The sequence below is a fragment of the Gorilla gorilla genome, chromosome 3 (assembly GCF_029281585.2).
Source record: "Gorilla gorilla gorilla isolate KB3781 chromosome 3, NHGRI_mGorGor1-v2.1_pri, whole genome shotgun sequence".
NCBI lineage: Eukaryota > Metazoa > Chordata > Mammalia > Primates > Hominidae > Gorilla > Gorilla gorilla.
Window position 1 is genome coordinate 9,559,431 of NC_073227.2, and position 26,854 is coordinate 9,586,284.

Consider the following 26,854-nt stretch of genomic DNA (forward strand, 5'->3'; position numbering starts at 1 on the left):
ACCGAGATTTTTTATTCATAACGGCTTGCTAGGACACCCTTTCATCCACTTTTTCATTGTCTCTTTTTACAATTTTGCAATATCATTTTCCACAGAGAAAAGAGAAAGACGAAAGGTAATCCTCAGGCCCACTGGCATGGCTGGTTTTTTAAAAGTGTGCTTTGCTTTACAGAAATGTACTGATGACTGGTTACATCATCCACATGGTAAAGCCTGTTGTGAAATTTGGAGGACACTTGCTCAGGCTTCTCTCCTCTGCAGGCTAGCCAGGTTGAGGTGCTGCCTTTTTTCCCCAGGTGCTGATCCAAGCCTCCCTCTGGAATGAGCCGTATCCACCGGCTTCTCGTGAGGCTGGTGTGAGGGTCCCGCATTCTCTCGTTGATGTCGTTGATGTCGGCATTTCCTGTTAAATCAGCAAGATCTTTCCTCCTCTTCCAGAAGTTCCTGCGAGTCACTCCTCTGTGTTAATTGCCATGGGTGTTGCTGGAAGCTGTTTCTACCCCAGGACGTCTGGAAGGAAGTGGCCGGGAAGGGCATGGTGGAGGCTGCTGACCCGCCGACGTCTCCACAGCTAAACGTCCCCCTGCCGGGCCCCAAAGTGCCCACTGCCTCTCCAGTGCCAGCCCAGCAAGAGAGGAAGCGGAGACGGGGTGGGAGCCCTTGTGGTTAAGGAATTTTGGCTTAGCACCTTTTACAAAACTGTGTGCTGCCTTGGAAGGGGATCTACCAGCTTCCCGTGAATCCGTCCCACTGTGTGGACCTGCTGTACCAGTGCCATGACGTGGACCAGGCTGGCACAAGCCCTCTGCAGGTCCACCTGTTGGCAGCGCCACACTCCCTCCCAAGGCAAAGCTACTGGCCCCTTCTAGTTTCCAGAGCTGATTTCCAGAGGCCGCACAATTTGTACCTGGGCTTAGTTTTAGTCAGGTGCGGTAAGGTGGCAGACGTGGAGACAACTTCCTGCAAAGAAGATACATTACATTTCCCAAGAGAAGGGGGCACAGCACACAGGGCCACAGAGTGGCGGGGAGCCCCAGTTCATGGGGGCTCTGCGGGAAGGGCAAATGAGGCAGGATGGACACTGCCAGGTGAGATCAGGACGGGATTGGAGTTGGAGCGACTTCCCTGGGCCCTGGGCTCGGCAGCCCCTGGTCGGCCAGTACCTCGCCCTGGGGTGACTGAGGGCAGGGACACTGGCTTGGTGTGACTGTGACAAGGAGGCACCTGTGGGCTCTGGAGGGGTGGTCTCTCCAGGATGAAGACCCCCAAGGCCAGTGTATTAAGAATACAGAAAATAGGCCGGGTGCGGTGGCTCACGCCTATAATCCCAGCACTTTGGGAGGCTGAAGTGGGCAGATCACCTGAGGTCAAGAGATCGAGACCATCCTGGCCAACATGGTGAAACCCTGTCTCTACTAAAAATACAAAAATTAGCCAGGAATGGTGGCGGGCACCTGTAGTCCCAGCTACTTGGGAGGCTGAGGCAGGAGAATCGCTTGAACCCGGGAGGTGGAGGCTGCAGTGAGCCAGGATTGCGCCACTGCACTCCAGCCCGGGCAACAAGAGCGAAACTCCATCTCAAAAAAAAAAAAAAAAAAAAATGCAGTTAATACAGCCAGGATGGACAGGAAGTAAAGAGGAAAAAATTCTACGCACCTTGAGATATAAGCCAGATTTTTAAGACGAAAACCAAGATTTTGTTTAAGAAAAAAAAGAAAGAAGGAAGGATTACACAGCAGATGGGCCATCCTGGGGGGCAGCTTCCCTCCCCTCCTTCCCTCTTATCAGCCAGAGACAGAAACTGAAAACCAGGGTTTAGGGCAGATGAAAGCCTAAACAGAAAGAAGGGATGGGGGTGGGGAGAAAGGAAAAAACAGTAACTGCCTAGATACAAGCAGAGAAAACAAAGGCCTAATTTTGCCTGTTCTTTTACCAGGAAAAAATAACGGGTGCCTCACGGTGGGTTTTCACAATCTCGAGGCTGCCGTCACCCCTGAGGCCCCACACCCTGAGGCCCAGCAGGGTCTCAACCAGCGACTCCCCAGTCAGCAACTGGCCAGCGTGCGTCACGTCACGCAGACACGGCCTCTGCTCCACTCAGGGCCCGTTTCAGCCACCTGGAAGCCGCAGTTCACCACCACCTCCAAGGACACAGCCCACCTTTTCCAGGCTGCGCCGGGACCTCCACAGACCAGGCCTTCTTCAGAGGCGCGGGCCCACGTGCATGGAGAGCACCCTCCTACTGACACGCAGTCCAGTATCTTTTCGTTCTTTTTGGGTTCTGGTGGCAACATATTCCTCGTTTCCAAATTTTACGTCCAAATAAAAACCAGCCAGGCGTGGTGGCTCACGCCTGTAATCCCAGCACTTTGGGAGGCTGAGGTGGGAGGATCACTTGAGCACAAGAGTTCTAAACCAGCCCAGGCAACACGGAGGGACCCTCAGCCTGGACAACAGAGAGGGACCCTATCTACAATCAATCAATCAATAAATAATTAGCCAGGCGTGTGCTGCCTGCAGTCCCAGGTACTCAGGAGACTGAGGTGGGAGGCCTGCTTGAGCCTGGGAGGTCGAGGCTGTAGTGAGCCGTGATCGCACCACTGCACTCCAGCCTAGGGGACAGAGCAAGACCCTGTCTAAAAACAAAATGAATTAAAATCTGCAGGCACTCGTTCGTGCTCTCAGAGACTCCACTGTAGAGGCATTGGCAGCCTCTTCTTAGCCGGCTGGCATCTCTCAGCCACTCCTGACAGCCGTAAGCTGCCCAGCGGCTTCTGATGCAAGAACCAGCAAGAACCTGGCCTTGTGTCGTCCACTCTTTTTTTTCTTTTTGAGACGGAGTCTCACTCTGTTGCCCAGGCTGGAGTGCAGTGGCGTGATCTCAGCTTGCTGCAAGCTCGGTGCACTTCCCGGGTTCACGCCATTCTCCTGCCTCAGCCTCCCAAGTAGCTGGGACTACAGGCACCCACCACCACACCCGGCTAATTTTTTGTATTTTTAGTAGAGACGAGTTTTCACTGTGTTAGCCAGGATGGTCTCTATCTCCTGACCTCGTGATCCGCCCGTCTCGGCCTCCCAAAGTGTTGGGATTACAGGCGTGAGCCAGCGCGCCTGGCCCAGTGCCGTCCACTCTTAAAACCACAAGTGACTGGCTGACCCCAGGCTCTCCTGGGACAGAGGCTGTCACAGACCCTGAGCCTCTGGCCCCGTCCCCAGCTGCCTGTATGCACTGGGTCACAGGACAAGCACCCCACAAGCTCAGCTTAGCCTCAGAGAGGCCTCTCTAGGCAGGATGGAGGCAAAGCTGCCCCTTGCTGTCTTCCATCTGTGGGAGGGGGCGGCTTCCCCTGTCCTCGGTGGCTTGCCGGATGCCAAGTGTGGGAGGAGGTCACCTCCCGTAAACCCCTGGGCTGCCTGGCAAGCCCTGTGGGACCTTCTGAGCAAAGAGAAATGGGTGCCTGCGTGAGGGTACAGTGCTGCTGGCCACACTGCTGGGGAGCCCGGTGGACGGCTGCTGCTCCACCCCTGCCCGGATGCCCACAGTGAAAGGCGGACCTGGAAGCAACGTGCCAGGCGTGGTCTCAGCCCTGAGGGCCTCCCCCGACCGGTGGCTTCTTCCCCACGTTTATTATAAGCCACTGGGCCATTGCCCAAAAGGTGTCCCCTGCAGGGTAGAGACCTGTGTGAATCTCTTGCCTCACAGAGCCCCAAAATCTAAATCAGAATCGCACACGTCTCTACACACAGCAAGGCCTTCCTCCTGGCCTGTCGTGGCCGGGTCCGTGTGTCTCCCCACACCTCACTGAAACAAACCCTGGGGACACATTTTAGAACAATCTTTCAATCTCTCCTGAGGCCGTTACAGCCTCCTCTGTGTCAAACCCCCCTCCGTCTCCCCTGTATAGGAACACTGGGATTACACTCAGGGCCCGCTCAGGTAACTAGAATCATCTCTACATCTTGGGTGCTTCACGGAACCACGCCTGCAGGCGCTCGCCACGTGAGGCGACAGGCGCGGGCCTGGACAGGACGGAGGGCATCTTCGGGAGGCTTTCCTCCCCTCTCACTTCACTTTTCCCACACAGCACCTGTGCCACTCTTGCTGTAAATCCTAATTCCCCAGAAATACGTGAAACCCTGTAACATGATTGTTTTATGTGGTTACGATTCATTAGGTTTATACACAATATACCGTTTCTGTTGCTTTTGTTGGGGCTCAGAAAATGACACCCGGAGTGAAGGCCTTGGAAGCCAGGCCTTCTCCTGCCTCCTGTCTCTGGCCCCTCATTGTCCCAGGCAGGTTGTAGAAACCTGAGCCCCTTTTCCCCAAAGCCAGCCATAAACCTAAAAGTATGACTCTAATAACTTTTCTCTGTCTTTCTGTGTAAAAACTGGCCATAAAGGAATTCTCTGGCCTGCCTTGTTTGACTGTATGTGGTCAGACCCCTATTCCGGGGCGTTGTGCCCCCACCCAGCAGGAAGGAGAGCTGCAGAGAGAGGCCTCCAGGAACCGAAGCAGACGGGCCTCGCTGGGCTCCCCCGGGAGTCTGTTAGCCTGTCAGGTCTTAACCTTTCGTCCAATCCTATTTCCAGATTCACAGAACCTGAGTATAAAAATGTGGTTTCCCCTGCGCCTTTAGGTCTTTGCTCTGAAAGCTCCTGTGTCACATAAAACTACAATCCAAGAAATCTGTGTACCCTTTAAGTGAAACTTCAGAGAGGCAGAGGAGGTTTTCCCTTCCCCCCGCACTCTTCACTGCTTCCTCTGCACCTCTGAGCTGGGATTTGGGACATCATTCCTTCTACTTGAAGAACACCATTTAATTTTGTCTTTTCTTTTTGAAACAGGGTCTCACTCTTGCCCAGGCTGGAGTGCAGTGACGCGATCTTGGTTCACTGCAGCCTCTGCCTCCCAGGTTAAAGCAATTCTCCTGCCTCAGCCTCCTGAGTAGCTGGGATTACAGACGCATGCCACCACGCACGGCTAATTTTTGTATTTTTGGTAGACACAGGGTTTCACCATGTTGGCCAGGCTGGTCTCGAACTCCTGACCTCAGGTGATCTGCCCGCCTCAGCCTCCCGAAGTGCTGGGTTACAGGCATGAGCCACCTTGCTCAGCCTAGTTGGATTTAATGTGCTGTTAAACCAATTCGTTATCAGCTTTACTGAGATATGATTTACATACAATAAAATGAAGCAAGTTCAAGTGTATCATTCAATAAATTTTTACTAAGTTTCATGAGGTTTTAATATTTTTTTCAATGTTTTCATTTTGAAAAATTTCAAACTCACAGAAAAGTTGCAATAACAGTACATAGTTTTCACCCAGGTTCACCAATTGTTAATATTTTGCTACCTTTGCTTTTATCTCACTCTCTGTATGTAATCTAAATTTATCGTTTTTGCTTTAATTTCCAGAGCAACTTTGGTTACAAATCTATTGATTCTTCACCTCTAAACACTTCAGCATGGATCACAAATGAACAAAAAATCTCCATTCACAACCGTGATGCAATCATTGAGTCATTTAATAATTCTGGAGTTTGACCCAGCGCGGTGGCTCATGTCTATAATCCCAGCGCTTTGAGAGGCCGAGGCAGGTGGATCATTTGAGGTCAGGAGGTCGAGACCAGCCTGGCCAAGATGGTAAAACGCTGTCTCTACTGAAAATACAAAAATTGGCTGAGTGTGGTGGCTCATGCCTGTAATCCCAGCTACTCAGGAGGCTGAGGCAGAGGTTGCAATGAGCTGAGATCGCACCACTGCACTCCAGCCTGGACAACAGAGTGAGACTTCGTTTAAAAAAACAAAAAACAAAAACAAAAAAAAATTCTGGAGTTTATCATTGGTAGAATTTTGTTGCACAACATACAAGGCATATTCCAAATTGTGAATGTCCCCATCACGCACTTTGTAATAATTTTTCCTGACCCAGATCCATTCCAGCACCGTGCAGTGAGGACTTCTGTCTGTTTTTGTTTTGTTTTACCTTCCTCCAGGGAAGGTGTACTTTTCTGTCCACAGGTGTCCTGGTGAGCGGCTCACCTTAATTCTCTCAGGGCTTGAGGTGATTTAAGGCTGGCTTCAGTCCCTGCAAAGACAATTCTGTTGCTGGTTCACCTTTGCTTTTAGGGGATAGAACTTTGGGGTCCCAAGAAAAGCCCAAAGTCTTTACCAGGCCCCCCGCCTGAGCCTCGACTTTTGTCCTGTGGCCACAGTGTGAGGAACCAACGCAGCAGCGTGTCGCCATGTCTTGTGTGGCTGGGTTACGCTGCAGGGGTGTGGAGTCGCCGCCCCAAAGCCGGCCCCGCCCCCTCCCGGCTTGGCCCTGCAGAGCCCCGTGGCCTCAGAGGCTCCTCAGAGCTCCCAGTGCCCTGGACGGTTCCTGGACGGTTCCGTGCAGCGCTCTCCAGTTCTGATGGTTGCTCTCAGGAGGCGGCTGGTCTGAAACAATTCAGTTTCCATTGCTGTGTCCTGCACCACGGTGTGGGACTGGTGGTTTCTTACTGTTTTTTTCAGTTCTCTGACGCTTTGAGGAATTGTTTTTAAAGCGATTTATCCACCATTTTAGTTGTTTTCTCTGGGGTCGTTGGACTGAGGGTCTTACCCCGCTGTTCCTGGAGACAGTTCTGTACTTGCATGGTTTTTCTCGCCTTTCCCTCCCTTTCTTACCTTTTAGTTTCTTATTGAATTTTTTTGCATTATGTTTTTCCTCCTTGCTAATTTGGAATATATACACACTATTTCACTTTTAAACGGCTAATCACTTTTAATGCAATTTCAACATAAGAAGACCTAATGTTAAGCAATATTTTAACCCCTCTCCCCAAAATAAAAAGACCCAGAACACTGTAACTCTAATTATCCTTCTCCCAACTTAGAAAGGATTATTGTCCAGTATTTTCATTTTGTTAGTAGACTGTTCTTTTTTTCTTTTCTTTTTTTAGAGATGGGGTCTCATTTTGTCAACCAGGCTGGAACGTAGTGGTGTGATCATGGCTCGTCTCGGCCTTGAACTCCTAAGCTCAAGCAATCTCCCACCTCAATTTCGTGGGTAGCTGGGCCTCACAGGCATATACCATCGCATCTGGCTAAATTTTTTTTTTTGTACAGATGGGGTCTTGGTACGTTGCCCAGGCCGATTTCAAACTCCAGGCCTCAAGTGATCCTCCCATGTTGGCCTGCAATTCCAAAGTGCTGGGATTGCAGGTGTGAGCCACCGCACCCAGCCTGTTCTTTCCATTATTATTTTTATACAATGTTTGCTTGGATTCACACATGCATACATGGACTACACATGTACTACAGTTGTCCCATGGTATCCTTGGGGTATTGGTTCCAGGACCCTAACAGATACCAAAATTTGCAGGTGCTCAAGTACTTGATATAAAATGGCGCAGTATTTGCACATTCCCTACGCACATCCTACTGTGTACTTTAAATCAAGATTACTTATAGTCCCTAAAACAATGTAAATGCTCTGTAAATAGCTGTTATACTGTATTGTTTTAAAATATGTATTATTTTGTATTGCTTTGGCTTTAAAACAATATTTTCAGTCTGCTTGGTTGAATCTATGGATCTGAAGCCAAGTGTAAGGAGGGCCCAGTGTGCTCTTCTGGGGTAATTCTCCTTCCTGCTAAAGCGCACGCTTTACTCAGGAGGCTGGGGTGAGAAAATCGCTGGAGCCCCGGAGATGGAGGTTGCAGTGAGCTGAGATCGCGCCACTGCACCTCAGCCTGGGCGACAAAGCAAGACTCTGTCTCAAAAACACACAAAAACAGAGAAAAACAAGACAGTAATGGCTCAACTCACATAGCACCAACGGGCGAAGCGTTCTTCTGAGCGCTTTCCGAGTCATCGGTCCTCAGAGCAGCCCCTGAGGCCTGCAAGGAAGCGGGGCTCCAAGCCTTGCCGTGCTCCCGGCTCCCCGAGGCTCCCCGAGGCCACCCAACCCCTCCCACCCGGCCATCGCTCCCCTCACCAAGGCCCCGCCCCGCGGCGGCGGTCACATGGGTGCGCGCCCAGACTCCGACCCGGAGGCGGAACCGGCAGTGCAGCCCGAAGCCCCGCAGTCCCCGAGCACGCGTGGCCATGCGTCCCCTGCGCCTCCGCGCCGCGCTGCTGGCGCTCCTGGCCTCGCTCCTGGCCGCGCCCCCGGTGGCCCCGGCCGAGGCCCCGCACCTGGTGCAGGTGGACGCGGCCCGCGCGCTGTGGCCCCTGCGGCGCTTCTGGAGGAGCACAGGCTTCTGGTGAGCGCTCCGCGCCCCGCCCGCGGCCTCCGGGACCCCCTGGCCGCACGGGGAAAGCTCGGGCGCCCCCTGACTGCGCACTGTGAGAGCTTCAGAGACCGGAGCCCCCTCCTCTGGGGCCCTGGCTCTCCCGGGCCCGCCCCCCGCCGTGTTTGTGGGTGGGTCCTCCACCTGAGTGGGCGCCGGGGCGTGAGCCTGGGCCGCCCCCTGCAGCCCAGGCCGATGCCCGGGATCCTGCTCTTTGAGGTAAACCAGGAGTCTCCCCTGGGAGTGGACGGCCCTGCAGCGAGACCTGGCCTGCCTGTCCCATTCCTTCCACCTAGAGCTGAGGTACCCGCCTTCCTGGCAGGGCCAGGGCCAGGGCTGGCGTTGGCCCCTCGTCTTACTGCTGCTGCCGTTCCCCATGAAGATGGGACCTCCCCACATTCCTGGCCCTAAGGGTCATTTTATTAGTCACTGAACGCACGCGCAGCGCCTGGATCCCGCGCCGGAGCAGTCCTGGGCTTGAACATGTGTGTCAGCCGCGCTGCCAGCCATGCTGAGGCTCAGGACTGAGCCGCCCGTTTGTTGTCCCCAGCCCCCCGCTGCCACACAGCCAGGCTGACCAGTACGTCCTCAGCTGGGACCAGCAGCTCAACCTCGCCTATGTGGGCGCCGTCCCTCACCGCGGCATCAAGCAGGTCCGGACCCACTGGCTGCTGGAGCTTGTCACCACCAGGTGGGCGGCGGGCAGGGCCTGGGCGTCCCAGAGCCCCTTACAGAGGCACAGATGGGAGGGGCAGGGCTGGGGGCTGCTCGGAAGACCCCTTGTTCCCCCACTTCCCGCCGAAGCACCCTGTTGGGGAGAGCGTGTCCTTGCTGGCTGTGCTGCGGTGAGGGCTGTGTGCTGGAGGGAGCCCCTGCATGGGGCACGGTGGGCTTCCTGCAGGTCTCCCTGCAGGCTCAGGGTTGGCTGCGCCGCACCTGGCTCCTGGTGCACCTGTGAGCATCCCTGTGTGTGTCTGCTGGCCAGGCTGGGTAGGGCCACTGCACCTGAGGGCTGAGCTGAGGTCTCATCGGTCACAGCACCCTGGGCCCTGACGCTGGTGCAGGTGGCCACCCTGTGAGGGGGAGGCACGAGGTGTGAGGGGCACTTGGGTGTGTGGGGCCTTCTGGAAACACAGAGACCCTCGTGCACTTGGCCAGAGCCGCTGGCTCCTACCAGCAGGGTGGGCACCGGGCAGGCCTGGGCATAGGGAGTCCTCTTGGCACCTTGGAGGCTGCATGATGGTGGGGGACCCTTGTTCAAATAAGATGTCAACCCTGAGCGTCAGGCCAGGCCCATCCCTTCTGAGCTGAGGGACTGTGCATTGGGGCCCAGCCAGCACTGTGGGCCAGCCTGTCTCGGAGGCAGAGGTTCTTGATTTCTGAGTGTTTGGGTCCTGCGTGTGATCAGAGGGCCTCCTTTCCCAGTTGGGGTTCCCCGGTTTCCCCAGGGCAGCTGTGGCACAAGAGTGCAGCTCTTGGGTGGCTCCTCCCTGGGAAGGGTCTCAGCAGTGGCTTGCAGACGTCTGCTGTGGGTCCCCAGGAGGGAGCAGAGGCTGCTGGGCAGGCCTGGCCCTGCTACAGATGGGCATCAGTGGCCTCCAGCTCCCTGTGGCGGGCTCGTGCCGTCTGCACGGCATCGTGCACACTGAGGAACAGCTGCTCCTCCTCAGCTGTGTCCCCGGGGCCCTCCCCGAGGAAGCCTCCTCTGCTCAGAATGTCTCTCACAGGCGGGCTGCAGCAGGCTAGCAGCAGGCTGATGCCCAGGGCCCCATAGTCTCGGCGCAGGTCCTGCAGCGTGCTCACACCAGCTGCGTCTAGGAACAGCAGTGGGGCGCAGTCGATGACCACTGTGTGGAAGCCGGCCGCCGCGGGCACCAGCGCAGCCCTGGTGCTAACTGGGCCCAGGTCCTCGCCCTGGGCAGGGCCTCCCTCACCGACCCCCCTCTCTGAGCCCCCCTCCTTCCTCCTGGCAGCCACGCACCCTGCGTCCAGCCCCGTGAGGCTGTAGAGTGACCGCAGGAAGAAGTCCTTGTTGGCATAGTACAGTGGCCCCCCAAAGCGGAACACCCGCACGCCGGGCTCAGGGACGAGGCCCTCGAACTCTGTGGCATCCTCGTAGAAGGCCGAGTCTCCAATGCGGGCCAGCAGGGCGGTGTGTGGGCGTTGGGTGCGGCCGGCCAGGCTGAGCAGCGAGAGGATGACGCCAGCCAGCAGCCCGGCCTCCGTGCTGACCAGCATACAGGTGGCCGCGGTGCCTGCCCAGACCAGCGCGTCGGCCGGGCTCATCCGCCACAGCCGCGGGAGGTCCCACACCTTGCGCAGGGCCCCCCGCAGGCTGACCACGATGACGCACGCCAGCACGCTTCGCTGTAGGTCGTGGAACAGCGGTGCCAGCGCCAGCAGCACCAGCAGCACCACGGTGGCGCTGACCACGCTGGACAGCTGTGTCCGGCAGCCAGTGGCTGTCTTCACCAGGCTCTTGGCCAGGGCGGCGCTGGTGGCGAAGCAGTGGAGGAAGGCAGGTAGCACGTTGCAGCAGCCCACGGCCAGCAGCTCCTGGTTGGCACGCACAGAGTAGCCGTGACTGCGGGCGAACATCTCCGCCAGCGAGATGGAGAAGGCGGCACCCACGAGGGCCAGGGCCACGGCATCCAAGGCCACACGCTGCATCAGCCTGGGCTCTGGGACCTGAGGGGGCATGAAACCCGTGGGGATGTCACCAGCCACGCTCGAGCCGAAGCGCTTGTGGAGCTGCCCGAAGTGCGACACGAGTGTGGCCACCACGATGACCAGCAGCTCCGTGGGCAGCGGCACCCTCAGGCGGTGTCGGTAGCGGTCTGAGAGCTCCTTCGCGGCTAGCAGCACCGCCAGGCACACCGTGCTGGTGACCACGTCGCACACGTTGGCCTGCCCGGCGCCGCGCAGCAGGTTCAGCCATGTGAGGACCACCATGCCGGGCCCCTGGTGCCGCGGGATCCGCACGCCCAGCAGGTGTTTGAGCTGCGAAGTCAGGATGGTCACGGAGGCCCCCATGGCAAAGCCGTCGAGCAGTGGCTGTGAGAGGTAGGCAGACACGAAGCCCAGCCGGAGGACGCCCATGAGGACCTGTGGACGGAGTGCGGTCAAGCCAGCAGGCGCCTGGTGGGAGCCACGTGCCCGCACCAGCACCTGGCATGGCCCGAGGGGTGGCGGTCACGGCACAGGACCTGACAATTCTGTGTTGCAGCCCCGTGTGTTCCAAACCAGACTCCTCACACGGGCCTGAGTTCTGGCTCGACGCGTGCTCATGCCTGCAGACACCTGTGACATCCACGTGAGCGTCACACGTGCACACAGCTGGCCATAGACACGTCTAACCCTTGTCACGTGCAACAGCCCGTTTTATTTCATAATTAAGACCTCTGGTATCAGAAGGCAACCCCTTCCTCCTGCTTCCTACACATGGTGCCCACTGCCCCCCATGCAGGTGTGGAGCCAACGGGGGCCAAGGTGGACAGGCCAAGGTGGACGGGACAAGGCAGGAGACCTTCGGGGGTGGGGAGGCCATCCCCCACTCCACCTAGGACAGAAGGCCTGGGAGGCCACATGGCCTCGGTCCGGCACCACTGAGCCACAGCCACACCTGGCCTGCTGGTCCCCACCAAGGCCGTGGCCCACCGGACTGGCTCCCCGTGCCCCTCCCCTCCTGCATCCACAGCCTCTCTGCGTCGGTGCCTCGCCCTGGGATGCCCCGGCACGCCCCAGCTCTGCCCAAGCCTTGCTGTCTTGGGCCAGCACCTCCTCTGCCAACCCTGTGCCTGCCCCCAGCCTTGCCCTCGTGGATGGCCAAAACCTAATGGGGGGTGCCCTGGGCCCCTCCCTGTGCCCAAGCAGGGCTCCTCACCTGGTAAAGCCCGGTCATCAGCGTGAGGGCGGTGGCGATGCGGATGGCGTAGCAGTCACGCCCGCAGTCCAGCATGGCAGCTGAGCTGTTGAGGCTGCTGCTGTTGGCTCCGGGCTGCAGGCCGTCCTGGGAGGGGTCAAAGCCGGCCAGCTGGAGCTCCCGGTCCACCACCTGCCCCACCATGAGGCAAAGCAGGCTGAAGATGCCCACGGAGACGTGCCGTGAGGTGCCCATGAGGAAGTAGATGAGGTTGGCGAAGAAGGACGTATAGAGGCTGTAGATGGGCTGCAGCCCGGCCAGCAATGAGTAGGCGATGGCCTGCGGCACCAGGATGATGCCGATGACCAGCCCAGACATGACGTCGCCTGCCAGGTACTCCCGCGGGCGGTACTGACGCAGCCAGCGCGTGGCGGGGAGCAGGTCCTGCACCAGCGCCCGGGCGCACAGCACACTGCACGAGCAGCTGTGCCACAGCCTGGCCTTCAGCATCTCACGCAGACCCCGGGGTGCTGGGTGCTGCCGTCGGACCAGCACCGGCCCTCTGCCCTGCTGCAGAGGCTCAGGGGACTCGTCCATCCTGCTGCGTCAGGTCCCGTGGCTGACCTGCGGCCGAGAAGAGGGCATGGTCACAGGAGCCCCCGGATCCAGGGCCAAACGACAAGGTCCCGGGCAGCAACGGGCCCCTTGGGGCGGACCCCTCGCCCACCCAGGGCCGGGGATTGGTGCTGGGCCTTCTCCCGGCAGCGCAGGCCCCAGCCCCCTGCCCAGTATGGATGGACGCTGGGCCCTGCTGGATCCAGAATCCATCGTGGGGTGAGATGGGATGACGACACCAAGCCCATGCCACGGGGTGTGCTGAGGCCAGCAGTGCTGAGGGGCGGCGTGGCGGGACCCTGTCCAGGCTCAGCTCCGGCCTATTGGCTCTGCGGTTCCTGGCTGAAAACCACCCTGTAGTCTCCTGAAGCTCACCTCCCCAACGGGGCAGGAACAGGCTGGGCTGCCACCACGCACACGTGCCTCGCGTCAGAATGTCACAGTCACTGGACACAGGTGCAGGCAAGCCTGAGTCCAGCTGCTCCGTGTCCACCTCCCTGGCTCCCCAGGTTGGCGAACGGTCCTGCTGTCCACCCCATGCCCACACCAGAGCCCTCCCTCCCCCATCCAAACCATCGCCTGCTCTCCTGGAGACACCTCCACCCACCCCTCTGTCACCTGCCCTGTAGGTCCTGGGGCTGGCGGAAGTCTCAGGAAGAGGCCTCCTATGTCCCTGCCAAGCTTTGTGGGTACTGGGACCCCAAGTCTGCTGGGGGAGCAGCACTCAGACACTAGCCTAGCCCATCCGCCTGGACTTGGGACAGAATTCTGAGAATATGCCTGGACGGGGGCCCCATCAGGGCCAGCTGGGAGGGGAGGAGGGTGACTGGCGTCTGTCTCCCCTGCCCAGACAGTTCTGGGACGTGAGGCGCCCTTTTTCCCAGGCTGCACCAGCTCACTGTGGAACGGCCATGACACACTGTCCCGAGGCAGCACCGAGAGGGCCCAGCCCGCTGCACACAGCCACCCTGGGCCGGCAGAGCCGGAAGGGCACCTGACCTTTCCCTTGATCTCGGAAAACACCGTGGCATTAGGGAGGCGGTGCTTAGAGGCCTGACTGGTCCCACGTGAGGCCTTGGGTCTGTCCTGTTTGCAGACTCCAATGTACTTTCACTTTAAACATTCTTCTCAGCGACGTTAGGCAAAGACTTCGCTCCCAGGACACCAGGTGCCCAGGACACCCTGGAGCCTGGGCTGAGCCTGCTGTTTGCACGCTGGCCCAGGGTGTGGGAGCTCCAGTCTCCTGGCGGGTGTGTTGGGGCAGTGAGCCCAGCCTGGTAGGTTGACACATGCAGGCTGGGCACAGCACCCTTGGGGCAATGAGCCCAGCCTGGTAGGTTGACACATGCAGGCTGGGCACAGCACCCCTGGGGCACAGAGCGGGGGTCCTGGCCCTCAGGCAACATTGCAAGAGTTGTGTCCCCTTCCCTGGAAGACCCCACCACACTGGGTCCCTGGATGCCCTGAAGCCCACCCCAAGCCCCTGGGGTCCAGGTGTGTGGAATGGGGACAGTAGGGCCACCTGCCTTGAGCCTGAGGGTGCCCCTAAGAAACCACGAGTCCAGGGCATTTCTGGCCTCGGCTCCCACGCCCCCCTCTGCTGCAGCTGAGATCTGGGCCCAGGATGGTTCTTACCTGAGAGAGTCCTCACAGGCGCGGAGGGCCCTGGGATGGCGAGGGGCTGGCAAGACCACCGAGGACCGCAGGGCCCTCTGCCTCCCGCGAGCAGCGGGGAGAGTGGGGGTGGTGGCTCTGGCGCCAACCTGCGGGCAGTGGTCTGTGCCCTGGACTCTGTAGTTCAATTATTTACCTACAGATTGCTGAGTCACGGGTTTCTCCAGCCATGTTACCTGATCGGCTGATCCGGGAGTTGAACTGTAATCAGGGGCTTGTAGTAGTTAGAGCTGTGTGGGCCTCTGAGGAGCTCCCAGCCTCCCAGGAGCAGCTGCAGCTGTGGCTCTGCGGCCCTGCCGGGAGGGCTTAGGGACCAGCGGGAGGCGGGGCCTCAGGGGCTAAGCACAGGCAAACCTTCAGCTCTGGGGTCTGGGGTCGGGTGCAGCAGCCTTCAAACCCAGGCGGGGCTGAGGGAGGCTTGGTCTCCGTGTCCAGTCGCTGGACACCCTCCTGGTCCTGCAAGGAGCCAGCCTGGTCCAAGCTGGAGCAGGGCAGAGGCTGACAGCCGGCTCAGCCCAAGGCTGCCGGTGCGTGCATATGCGTGTGTGCTCGCGTAAGCCCCGTGTGTGGTGCTCACCGCCCAGGGCGAGGGCTGCCGGGGTCAAGGTGCCATGACTGGCCAGGAGTCCTGGTCTGACTGGACCCAGCACCGACCCACAGCGCCTGGTCACCCTCACGGCTCCTCCGCCCTCCCCTCTACCACAGACCGGGACCAGCAGTGCCTGCCTCATAGGGGTGGGGTGAAGATAAATGATTTTTTTAAGTGAACTAAATCAGGCCCACACGTGAAAATAAGGGTAAGCTGCTTTTTAAAAGGAATTATTAGCCAGGCACGATGGTTCACTCCTGTAATTCCAACACTTTGGGAGGCCTAGACAGGAGGATCGCTGAAGGCCAGCAGTTCAAGACCAGCCTGGTCAACATAGTGAGACGCCCCCCACCTTTTTTTTTTTTTTTTTGAGGCGGAGTCTTGCTCTGTCACCCAGGCTGGAATGCAGTGGTGTGATCTCGGCTCACTGGAAGCTCCGCCTCCTGGGTTCAAGTGATTCTCCTGCCTCAGCCTCCTGAGTAGCTGGGACTACAGGCGCCCGCCACCGCGCTCCCCTAATTTTTTTTTTTTTGAGACAGAGTTTCGCTCTGTTGCCCAGGCTGGAGTACAGTGGCATGATCTCGGCTCACTGCAAGCTCTGTCTCCCGGGTTCAAGTGATTCTCCTGCCTCAGCCTCCCGAGTAGCTGGGACTACAGGCACCTGCCACCATGCCCGGCTGATTTTTTGTATTTTTAGTAGAGACGGGGTTTCACCGTGTTAGCCAGGATGGTCTCGATCTCCTGACCTCGTGATCCACCCACCTCGGCCTCCCAAAGTGCTGGGATTACAGGCTCGAGCCACTGCACCCGGCTGCCCCCCGCCCCCCAACCTTTACAAAAAATTAAAAAGTTAGCTGGGTGTGGTGGTGTGTGCCTGTATCCCAGCTACTCAAGCGGCTCAGGCGGGAGCATGGCTTGAGCCCAGGAGTTTGAGGCTGCCATGAGGTATGATTGCGCCACTGCACCCTATCCTAGGCCACAGAGCAAGAGCCTGTCTCAAAAACAAACGCTGTCATTGGCCCAGCACTTTGGGAAGCTAAGGTAGGAGGATTGCTTGAGCCCTGGAGGTCCAGGCTGCAGTGAGGTATGATTGTAGCGCTTCACTCCAGCCTGCAAGTCTTTTTTTTTTTTTTTTTTTTTTTGAGATGGAGTCTCGCTCTGTTGCCCAGGCTGGAGTGCAGTGGCACAATCTCGGCTCACTGCAGCCTCTGCCTCCCGGGTTCAAGCGATTCTCCTGCCTCAGCCGCCTGAGTAGTTGGGACTACAGGCGTGTGCCACCACACCCGGCTAATTTTTGTATTTTTAGTAGAGACGGGGTTTCACTATGTTGGTCAGGCTAGTCTTGAACTCCTGACCTTGTGATCCACCCGCCTCGGCCTCCCAAAGTGCTGGGATTACAGGCATGAGCCACCGTGCCCGGCCAGTTCTGTCTCAAAAAAAAAAAAAAAAAAAAAAATTCCTCAGGAGCCTCAAGTCCCCCCGACTTTGACAGTGAGTACTGGGTGGGAGCCTGCACGGGGCACCTGTGGCCGGAGGGTGAGTGTAACGAGGGGCTGCGGCCCTCAGTGCTCTCCCATCCCAAGGGAGGCCAGGAGGCTGCCGTGGGTCCCTCAGGTGGGGCTGGAAGGCCAACCCGGCCCTGGCACCTTGGGCAGCCTGACTCTGTCCTGGGAACAGAAGCCACAGGCTCTACTTCTCCTGTCCACGTGGGATTGAAGCCGAGGGTCTCGCAGAACCAGCTGATGTGCCGGGGCTCCATTCCCCCAAGACGAGGACACTGACATTGATGGGGCACAGCCCCGGAGGGAGGAGACCCTGGACACTCACCCCACCAAAGGTACCTCCTCGTGGAAGCCGTCTGCCAAGCGCTGCTAGTTCCCCACAGCCCTGGGTAAGCCCAGGGAAGACTGGGCTGCAGTGCCCCCATTTGGAGGTGAAATGGGAGTGGAATGTAGTTGGGGTGGCCAGAGAGTAGGAGATATCCTAAGTGTGAGATGTGGACAGGGCTGAATGCTCCAGGGTCTCGTACCCCCGAGTGTGAGATGCGGGCAGGGCTGAACGCTCTGGGGTCTCATACCCCTGAGTGTGAGATTCGGGCAGAGCTGAACAGGCTCCAGGGTCTCGTACCCCCATAGCCTCCACCTGGGATGCCCTCTCCAAGTCTGATTTCTCCTTGAAGCCCCTGCCCTGTCCTCCAGAGTCTGAGCCCTTGCTTCCACCCCAGCCCAACCTGGGCCCCAGTGGTCCCTGGGAAGCAGCTGTTTGCTCAGCAGTTGGGAGCTGTGCTGTAAGAAGCAGTTGGCCAGTGGGTGGGGTAAGGCAGTCACGCAGGGCCTCAGGTCCCTCCCTGGGACAGATAAGGGCCCCTCTGGGTGCAGCCACCAGCAGGGTTGTTGGAGAACTGGGGAGACCCAGGGGGCTGGGGTTGTTCCCTCAAGGTCTCCCTAAAGGAGGCAGGGAGGACCTGGGTGCTACAGCAGGGGTGGGGCACCTGGTGCAGACGCCTGCATGCAGGGTGGGGTGGGCAGTGCCACCTGGGGCCACAGAAAAACCTGGAGTGGGAGGTGGCCCTTCCCCCCTCAGGAAAGGTGGTGGAGGTTTCCAGAGGCTGGCTTATGGGGACCCGTGGTGAGGTTTTAGGCAGGTGAGCATAGTTCAGGAACAGCCTCAGCCGCACTGCAGGGGCCTGGCCTCAGGTCTTCTGCAGGCATTGGGCCTTATACCCTTTTAGTCCCCACCTAGGCTGGGTGTCTAAAGCAGGTGAGGTCATCACTGTAGGATCCCTGGGGCCTGACCTGCCCCCTCCCACGTGTCTCTGCCTCAGTTTCTCTGAGCATTGAGGCAGTGGCTGGTGCTGTCCTGTGGCCAGGCCCAAAAGCTGAGTGCCCAGGGGGTCCAGGGGCCTTGCTGGCCAGAGAGAGTGGGTAGCCCATTCTACCCTGAGCCTGTGCGCGTGCAGGGCTGCCAACACCTCCTTCCTTCCCCGCTTGGCCCACGCAGGACAGGGGGCGTGGGGGCCCCAGCAACTGGGACCTGCCTGAACCCCCCTCCCTCTTGAACCCCCTCCCACCTGAACCCCTGGCCAGTCTTGTGTCACGCGCTTACTTCCTTAGTTTTGTCTTTAAATCAGCCGTTTTACATTGGAGTCCATTTACTGGGAAAGGAGACCTTGCATCCTTGCCTCCCACCCGTGGGAAGAAGCCTGGCCGACAGGGCTTTGAGACCGGACCCGAGTTTATTCCCAGAGACGCTCCCGCGGGTGGGCGAGCTCCGAGGTCTGGAGAAGAGGAGGCCCCGGCCCGCACCCTCTAGCACCTGTGTCCCCTTCGTCCCGGCCACAGATGCAGGTTCTCCCAAGAGGCGGGTCTGTACCCGCCCCGCACCCCCAGCCCAGCGGGCCTGGCCTCCGCCCCTGCCCCGCACTCCCACCTCCACCCTCAGGAGAGCGCGGCCCTGCTCCCCACCCCGCGCGGTCTCCCCCCACCGCCTGCGAACCCCCATGCACGCGCGGCGCCGCCCCGCGCACTCACCAGGCCCGGCAGCCGCGCGGTCTTAGCGGCGCACGCGCTCGGGCCCAGGGGCGGGGACGTGGGGACCCGGGCGGCCGCCCAGCCGCGGCCGCGCGGTGAATGAGCCCGTTGTGCGGCCGCCGCTGCCCTAGCGACACCCCGCGCAGGGTCTACAAGGGCTGACGCGCCCCCGCGGCTTCCGTTCCCGGGCTGGGCGGTGGCTTGTCTGCGTCTCCGGCCCTGGGGGTGGGCTGCGCGCTCCATCTCGCCGGCCCAGTCCCCTCCTCAGCGTCGGTCTCTCAAGGCCCCTCTCAATGGGGGCCAGGCGGAGGGTGGGCCCTCGGGCCTGTGGACTGACCCCGGGGTTCCTGGGCCTGGGTGCGGGGATCCCTGTCCCGGGCTCCCCTCACTGCGAGGCTGGCCCTGCCAGATGACACTCAGAGGCGCCTTGGGTGTCAGGCCAGGGACATCTCTGATGCTGGGGCTCCCCCCCGCTAGGGTCGGGGGCTCCCGGGCTATGGCCTTGGGGTTTTGCAGAGAAAACCTGAAGCCCAGCTGGGTCTTCACTTTCCTCCAGGTCACCGTGCCCCGCTACTCCAACTCCGTGGGACTTTGGAATGCACCTTCTGGGCATTTAATTCTTATCCAAGTGCCTCTTAAGTTATACTTCTTTGCTACCAGTGTGTCCTGTGGATGGAGGGGAGGGGAGGTGGTAGGGGCCGGGTGGGGTGGACCCCAGGGACTCCTGCTGCTCCTGCTGGGCACCCAGCCCTGGGTACAGGAGCAGGTGGGGACCAGCAGAGGCGGGGCGGAGCAGGAGCCCACACCCAAAGGCTGTAGACTCCTGCCAAGGCTCTGCCTTGATCTTGTACACCATGGGAGGACCAGAAGGGAGGCGTTGAGGTGTCCAGACCTTTGCTGTGGAGCTGGGGGTGCTGTGGCATGGGGAGACTGACAGACGGGGAGCTGTATAGGGCCAGATCCCGGGGAGCTGTACAGGGCCAGATCCCGGGGAGCTGTACAGGGCCAGATCACGGGGAGCTGTATAGGGCCAGATCCCGGTCCATGGTGGTAACCCCATCCCCCACCACTGCAGATGCGGCACAAAGCCAGCTGCCACAGGAGGTGCACTGCCCCACGGGCAGCTGTGCTCACCTGCGTGGCGTCCGCAGGAAGCCCTCAGACCCTGGCCAGCCTGGTCTCTGCTTCTCACTCCAGGCTCAAGGCTGGCTGCTATTCCATTCACCCCATTCCCTTTCCCTCAGGCCAGAAGCATCACTCACAACTCCAGACCCTTGCACACCAATCTCCTCACTCAGTTCACCCTCAGATGTCCAACTCCACATGGCCAAAACCGAGACCAGTCTCACTCCAAGCTCATCCACCCGCCTAGCTGCCCAAGCTGAAATCCACAGTTGCCCTGTACGACCCCCCGAACCCCCACCTCACCCCCCAGCTCACCTCAAACCTCATCAGTCCCTCTGCTCACAGCCTGCACAGCCACCACCCAGCCTGGGCACCATACCTCTCTGGGCAACCCCCATGACCCCCAGCCAGTCTTCCAGCTCCCACCCTGACTCCAGTGAGCTGCCAGAGGGATCCTCGAAAAATGCTCTGGAAGCCGAGGTGGGCGGATCACGAGGTCAGGAAATGGAAACCATCCTGGCTAACATGGTGAAACTCTGTCTGTACTAAAAATACAAAAAAATTAGCCGGGCGTGGTGGCGGGCGCCTGTAGTCCCAGCTACTCGGGAGGCTGAGGCAGGAGAATGGTGTGAACCCAGGAGGGGGAGCTTGCAGTGAGCCGAGATCGCGCCACTGCACCCCAGGCTGGGCAACAGAGTGAGACTCTGTCTCAAAAAGAAAAAAGAAAAAAGAAAAATGCCCTGGCACTGCTCAGCTCAGAACCCTGAAAGGGATCCTTGTTTCACTCTGGGTCAGGGTCCCATCCTCAAAGCAGTCACTTCCAGAGCCCCATGGAGCCTCATATCCCATGATATCCACCCTTATTCTGTCCCAGGCCCACCAGCTGCCTCCCTGCTACCTGATTGTCATGTGCGCATTCCTGTTCCAGAGCCTTTGCACTGGCGATGCCATCTGCTGCCTGGACGTCTTCCTGCTGGCTGGTCCCATTGCGTGGTAGCCTTAGGTGTCTCCTCAGAGAGGTCCCTCGCTGACCATCAGGCTCCTCACTCCCTGTCGTATCCCCTTCACCAAAGATTCCCATTCCCTGACGATGCCTGTCCCCTCGGAATGCAGGCCTCGTGGGAATTCAGCCCCATCCGCAAGTGCAGTGGCAGGGCGGCCCCCTTCCCCCTTGACGACGCCTGTCCCCTCGGAATGCAGGCCTCGTGGGAATTCAGCCCCATCCGCAAGTGCAGTGGCAGGGCGGCCCCCTTCCCCCTTGACGACGCCTGTCCCCTCGGAATGCAGGCCTCGTGGGAATTCAGCCCCATCCGCAAGTGCAGTGGCAGGGCGGCCCCCTTCCCCCTTGACGACGCCTGTCCCCTCGGAATGCAGGCCTCGTGGGAATTCAGCCCCATCCGCAAGTGCAGTGGCAGGGCGGCCCCCTTCTCCCTTTCCTGCGCACCCATGTTGCCTCTTGGGGGTGTGGGAGGTGAAATGGGGCACTCCTGGGCCTCCAGGAGGTGCAGAGAACCAGGGTGAGGTGTCCACCAGGTCCTGCCTGGCTCCTGACCCCTGGCCCCTGCTGCTCGCGACCGGCCTGCCTCGTGCCACTGAGCCTCAGAGCCATTCCGAACCCCCACCCCTAGTTTTCCATCTCTTGATGGTGTAGGGTTGGGAGGGTCTCCATGTACAGATACTCTAGTTCATACCAGGCCTTCATAGGGTTATTTTCCAAGGGGAAGGGCCCCTCGGGAAGCCGGGATCTGAGTCCTGTGTGGCACCTTGCAGGCTCCCACATGCTCCGTTGTGGCCACGGTTCCAGCCTGGAGCATGGAGCTGTGTGGGCACCCTGCTTCCTGACGCTGACCGTCCTTCTGCAGGGGGTCCACTGGACGGGGCCTGAGCTACAACTTCACCCACCTGGATGGGTACCTGGACCTTCTCAGGGAGAACCAGCTCCTCCCAGGTGAGCTGTGGGCTCTGCCCTCCCAGCCCGCCTGCACTCCCTTGCCCTGCCCACCCTCTCCCTCACCCAGCCCCTCCGGGTCCTTGGATGTCCATTCAGGGCTGGCCTTGGTGCCGGAGCACAGGCCTGGCAGAGCATGGGTGTGGTGTGCGGTGGGCGGTGGGGCAGCCCTCCTGTGTTCCAGGGTTTGAGCTGATGGGCAGTGCCTCGGGCCACTTCACTGACTTTGAGGACAAGCAGCAGGTGTTTGAGTGGAAGGACTTGGTCTCCAGCCTGGCCAGGAGATACATCGGTGGGCGAGCGCAGGCCCTGGGGCCCTGGCTGGGGCGGGGGTACTCCTGGGCAGGTTGCACCCCTATCACGCAGGCTGCTGCCTGGTCAGGAGATATATTGGTGGGCAGGCGCAGGCCCTTGTGGGGGGATGGGGGTGACAAGGGATAGGTTGGTGGTCGGCGCAGGCCCTGGGGCCCCAGCCTGGGGGGTACTCCTAGGCTTGGTGGGTGGGCGAAGGCCCTGGGCCCCTGGGGTGGGGGGTACTCCTGGGCAGGCTGCACCCCTATCACCCAGGCCGCCGCCCAGGTCTTGGACCCCCTTGAGCCAGGGCTTCCTGATGTGGGGTGGGAGGCTGGCCTGCATGGAGATGGGGTTCATCTTGAGTCAGACGCCCTTCATCACCTTGCACCCTCCCTCCGTGGGAGTCACTGAGGCGAGATTCACCTGTGCTGGGGGGACAGCAAGGCTCCTCTGCAGGTAGGTACGGACTGGCGCATGTTTCCAAGTGGAACTTCGAGACGTGGAACGAGCCAGACCACCACGACTTTGACAACGTCTCCATGACCATGCAAGGTGTGCACCGCTTCCTGGGGTCCTGCCCGGCTGAAAGGGGGCAGAGGAAGGCAGGAGCAGAGGCTAAGCCGCTCATCCCCAGGGCAGGTGTAGACGCAGTGCTCCCCCGGCCCAGGCTTCCTGAACTACTACGATGCCTGCTCGGAGGGTCTGCGCGCCGCCAGCCCCGCCCTGCGGCTGGGAGGCCCCGGCGACTCCTTCCACACCCCACCGCGATCCCCGCTGAGCTGGGGCCTCCTGCGCCACTGCCACGACGGTACCAACTTCTTCACTGGGGAGGCGAGCGTGCGGCTGGACTACATCTCCCTTCACAGGAAGGTGCGCCCTGCCCCTCCGTCCGCCCCGGTGTTCTGCGCCCTCAGCCGCTGTGCCCCGGGCCGCGCTGACCCTGGTGGTGCTGAGGCGGCCCCGCCCGCAGGGTGCCCGCAGCTCCATCTCCATCCTGGAGCAGGAGAAGGTCGTCGCGCAGCAGATCCGGCAGCTCTTCCCCAAGTTCGCGGACACCCCCATTTACAACGACGAGGCGGACCCGCTAGTGGGCTGGTCCCTGCCACAGCCGTGGAGGGCCGACGTGACCTACGCGGCCATGGTGGTGAAGGTGGGCCGGCCCAACGCCCTGCGCGCCCCCCGGCCACCTTCCTCCCGGGACGGGACAGGCGAGCGGTGGCCGCGCCACCCGGTCCCAGCTGCCCTGGACACCCGCAGGTCATCGCGCAGCATCAGAACCTGCTACTGGCCAACACCACCTCCGCCTTCCCCTACGCGCTCCTGAGCAACGACAACGCCTTCCTGAGCTACCACCCGCACCCCTTCGCGCAGCGCACGCTCACCGCGCGCTTCCAGGTCAACAACACCCGCCCGCCGCACGTGCAGCTGTTGCGCAAGCCGGTGCTCACCGCCATGGGGCTGCTGGCGCTGCTGGGTGAGCCGGGGCCGCTGGGGTGGGCCGGCCAGGGCCCTCCAGGCTGGGGAGCGGCTCCTGCGAAGGCCCCGCTGCGGGGAGCGCACTTCCTCCAGCCGCGCGCTTCCCGGGGTCGGCCTCCGCGTGGCGGGGCCTGGGGACTCCTTCACCAAGGGGAGGGGGAGCGAGTGGTAGGAGGCCCGGCCCTGGGTCGGGGGGCGGCTGGGCAACGACCCCACGCGGCGACGGCCCCCCCCCCCCGCCCCGCAGATGAGGAGCAGCTCTGGGCCGAAGTGTCGCAGGCCGGGACGGTCCTGGACAGCAACCACACGGTGGGCGTCCTGGCCAGCGCCCACCGCCCCCAGGGCCCGGCCGACGCCTGGCGCGCCGCGGTGCTGATCTACGCGAGCGACGACACCCGCGCCCACCCCAACCGCAGCGTCGCGGTGACCCTGCGGCTGCGCGGGGTGCCCCCCGGCCTGGGTGAGCCGGGGTCCCAGGGAGGTCTTTGGCCCCGCCGGGGCTCTGGAGGGGGCGGCCCGGGGAGCCGAGGCCTGAGTGTCAGGCCCCGCAGGCCTGGTCTACGTCACGCGCTACCTGGACAACGGGCTCTGCAGCCCCGACAGCGAGTGGCGGCGCCTGGGCCGGCCCGTCTTCCCCACGGCAGAGCAGTTCCGGCGCATGCGCGCGGCTGAGGTAGGTGGGCCGCGGAGGGGCGAGGGGCCGGGCCGGGCCGGGCCGGGGTCCCAGGGGGGTGGGGTCCGGGGCGGGGGCTCCGAGGCGGTGTGGGTGGGAGGTGGAGCGGTGGGCCGGGGGCGTTCGCCCTGAGGTCGGGCCGAGCGTCCCCAGCCCCCCTGGAGAACCCTGAGGACCGGCCACTGCGCCCAGGACCCGGTGGCCACGGCGCCGCGCCCCTTACCCGCCGGCGGCCGCCTGACCCTGCGCCCCGCGCTGCGGCTGCCGTCGCTTTTGCTGGTGCACGTGTGTGCGCGCCCCGAGAAGCCGCCCGGGCAGGCAAGTGGCAGTCCCCTAACCCGCGCCGCGGCCCGGACTCCCCTTCCCCGACGCCATCACAGCCCCTCCCTCCCCCAGGTCACGCGGCTCCGCGCCCTGCCCCTGACCCAAGGGCAGCTGGTTCTGGTCTGGTCGGATGAACACGTGGGCTCCAAGTGCGTGAGTGGGGCCGCCCCTCCCTCTGCCTGGTCCTAGGCAGGTCCCTGGGTCCCGACCCCTTCACCCATGCGGTCACTCGGGCCACTTGCCGTGGCTCACCGGCTCCCTCCCTCGCCGCCCTGCGTCCCTGCCCTTCACCCTACACACTGTGGGCCACGCGCCAGGCCCTGCCAGTGGGGTGTGGGTTCTCCTAGGGGACATGAAATGGACATTCGGGCTCCAGCCCTCTCCTGCCTGGGCAGGAAGAGTGCCCAGGGGCTGGGGAGGTGCCGCCAAGGGGCTTGAGGGAACGAGGCTGTGGGTCCACGCAGCCCTGCCCTGCCTGCTCACACCTTTGAGGACTGTCTTGACCCCAGTCTTGGTCTTGGCCTGACCTCCCCAGGTGCCTGTGGACATACGAGATCCAGTTCTCTCAGGACAGTAAGGCGTACACCCCGGTCAGCAGAAAGCCATCGACCTTCAACCTCTTTGTGTTCAGCCCAGGTGCGCCCACCACCCGCTGCCCTGGACTCGGCCACCCCATTCTTGGGCCTCAGGGCAGCACTGGGTGGGGGCCTCGAGAAGCCTGGGGTCAGGGGGCTTTCGGGTGGGGGCAGGTTCCGGTTGGCACACGTGTCCCCTTGTCTCCAGACACAGGTGCTGTCTCTGGCTCCTACCGAGTTCGAGCCCTGGACTACTGGGCCCGACCAGGCCCCTTCTCGGACCCTGTGCCGTACCTGGAGGTCCCTGTGCCAAGAGGGCCCCCATCCCCGGGCAATCCATGAGCCTGTGCTGAGCCCCAGTGGGTTGCACCTCCACCGGCAGTCAGGGAGCTGGGGCTGCACTGTGCCCATGCTGCCCTCCCATCACCCCCTTTGCAATATATTTTTATATTTTATTATTTTCTTTTATATCTTGGTACCAACGCCCCCTTTAAAGCGGCTTTGCACGGGTCAGTCTCGGGCTGAGGCTCTGTGGCTTGGCCCTGGGCACATTCCAGGGCAGCCTCCAAGGGTAAACCCCGGTGGCTGATGAGGACCCAGCTGGAGCGAGGCCTCTGTCCCCCTCGCTCCCACTCAGACCACCCCCAAGCCTGGACTGGAAGTGTGTTGAGCCCCTGGGTCAGGCTGGCGAGCCAGCTCGGCCCTGCCCACCCAGGGGTTTCCGGGATCACCCCTGGTGAGGCGGCGTGCCAGTCCCTTGCTTTCTTACTTGTTCTGCAGAGCGGGGAGCTGAGGCTGCATGAGGGAAGACTCCCGTACCCCAGCAAGGTGGAGGGTGGGATGGGGTCACACCTGTGCGACCCAGGAGGTGGCCAGCAGAAGGAAACAGTAGTGTCCACCATGGTCTGCGTCTCCCCACCACGGATTGTCTTGGTTCCGGATTTGAGACATGGCAGGGCCAGATGAGGACAACTTGATGACCGTTTACAGAGATGGAGGCAGGGTGCCAGGAAGCCATGGGGGAGCCCCCAGGGCACTCAGCAGTCCAGGCAGGGCTGGGCGTCCTGGCAAGGAGCAGGGACCTTCTGCCCAGGGGTGTGGCCAGCCTGTGGGTGCTGTGTGCAGGACCCCAGGAACCAAGGCCGCAGTCTCTTCCCTCGCTCCAGCATCCTCCCAGGGCCACCCTTGGCTGCACTCAGCCAGAGGGCAGGGCACAGGGACCCCACAGGTTTCCCTGGAGGCTGTCAGGGGCTCTGGTGGGGGTGGGGGGTGAGCCCGCTGGGTTCACTGCACCTCCCAAAGCCCATGTCCCCTGCCTGCCCCAACCAAAGTGGGCCTCCAAGGTGCTGGGGTGGGACAGAGACCCACGAGGGACCCTCCCCTCACTCGACCTGGGTGTTGTGGCTTTTGGCAAAAATAGCCACATAAACTCCAAGTTTCCCCCTCAGCTGGGATTCCTGGTGTGAGCCTGGTCACCAGGGTGGTAGGACAGACCCTCCTCTGGAGGCAAAGTGACGGTCAGCAGGGGGTTCTGAGGCCCCACAGCGCTGGCACCAGTCTTGGCTGAATGGCAAAGCTGCATCTGTCTCCTTCCCCATGAGGTTCCGTTGCCGTCTCCTTCCCTGGCGGCCATCAGCTTACCGACGTGTCCTCACCAGCTTACTGACGCGTCCCCACCCTCCGGTCTTGCTCATGGGGTCACTTTGGCCTTCGCTGTGAATGGGTCAGGCTTGAGGCCATGCCAAGAGCCAGGGAAGCCAGCACTGGCCGTCAGCTCACACACAGCCTCTGAGATGGAGTCTCGCTCTGTCACCCAGGCTGGAGTGCAGTGGCGTGATCTCGGCTCACTGGAAGCTCCACCTCTCAGGTTCACACCATTCTGCTGCCTCA

General features: G+C 60.9%; 2 protein-coding genes across 8 annotated transcripts; one reads left to right on the plus strand and one right to left on the minus strand.

Annotated features, from left to right (window-relative positions):
• Nucleotides 1–13,213, minus strand: SLC26A1 (solute carrier family 26 member 1). 2 transcript variants are annotated; one of them, XM_019025218.4, is made up of 3 exons: nucleotides 13,132–13,213; nucleotides 12,163–12,765; nucleotides 8,968–11,384 (listed from the first exon to the last, which is right to left on the minus strand). In XM_019025218.4, the coding sequence occupies exons 2-3, from the start codon at nucleotides 12,736–12,738 to the stop codon at nucleotides 9,855–9,857; spliced, it is 2,106 nt and encodes a 701-aa protein (XP_018880763.2). In that variant the 5' UTR covers nucleotides 12,739–12,765; nucleotides 13,132–13,213; the 3' UTR covers nucleotides 8,968–9,854. The 2 variants fall into 2 exon arrangements, with proteins under 2 accessions (XP_055240259.1, XP_018880763.2); XM_055384284.2 differs by lacking the exons at nucleotides 8,968–11,384; nucleotides 13,132–13,213 and adding an exon at nucleotides 1–510 and having other exon boundaries at nucleotides 12,163–12,998.
• On the plus strand, nucleotides 8,015–25,419 carry IDUA (alpha-L-iduronidase). 6 transcript variants are annotated; one of them, XM_031010172.3, is made up of 14 exons: nucleotides 8,015–8,252; nucleotides 8,830–8,970; nucleotides 21,537–21,622; nucleotides 21,807–21,914; nucleotides 22,373–22,468; nucleotides 22,584–22,786; nucleotides 22,887–23,066; nucleotides 23,174–23,390; nucleotides 23,640–23,852; nucleotides 23,944–24,065; nucleotides 24,258–24,383; nucleotides 24,462–24,538; nucleotides 24,925–25,025; nucleotides 25,173–25,419. In XM_031010172.3, the coding sequence occupies exons 1-14, from the start codon at nucleotides 8,095–8,097 to the stop codon at nucleotides 25,304–25,306; spliced, it is 1,962 nt and encodes a 653-aa protein (XP_030866032.1). In that variant the 5' UTR covers nucleotides 8,015–8,094; the 3' UTR covers nucleotides 25,307–25,419. The 6 variants fall into 6 exon arrangements, 5 of the variants coding, with proteins under 5 accessions (XP_030866032.1, XP_030866033.1, XP_055240262.1 ...); XM_031010173.3 differs by having other exon boundaries at nucleotides 22,920–23,066; XR_010133181.1 differs by having other exon boundaries at nucleotides 8,023–8,252; nucleotides 24,462–24,542; nucleotides 25,173–25,307.
• The last annotated feature ends 1,435 nt before the right edge of the window (nucleotides 25,420–26,854 follow it).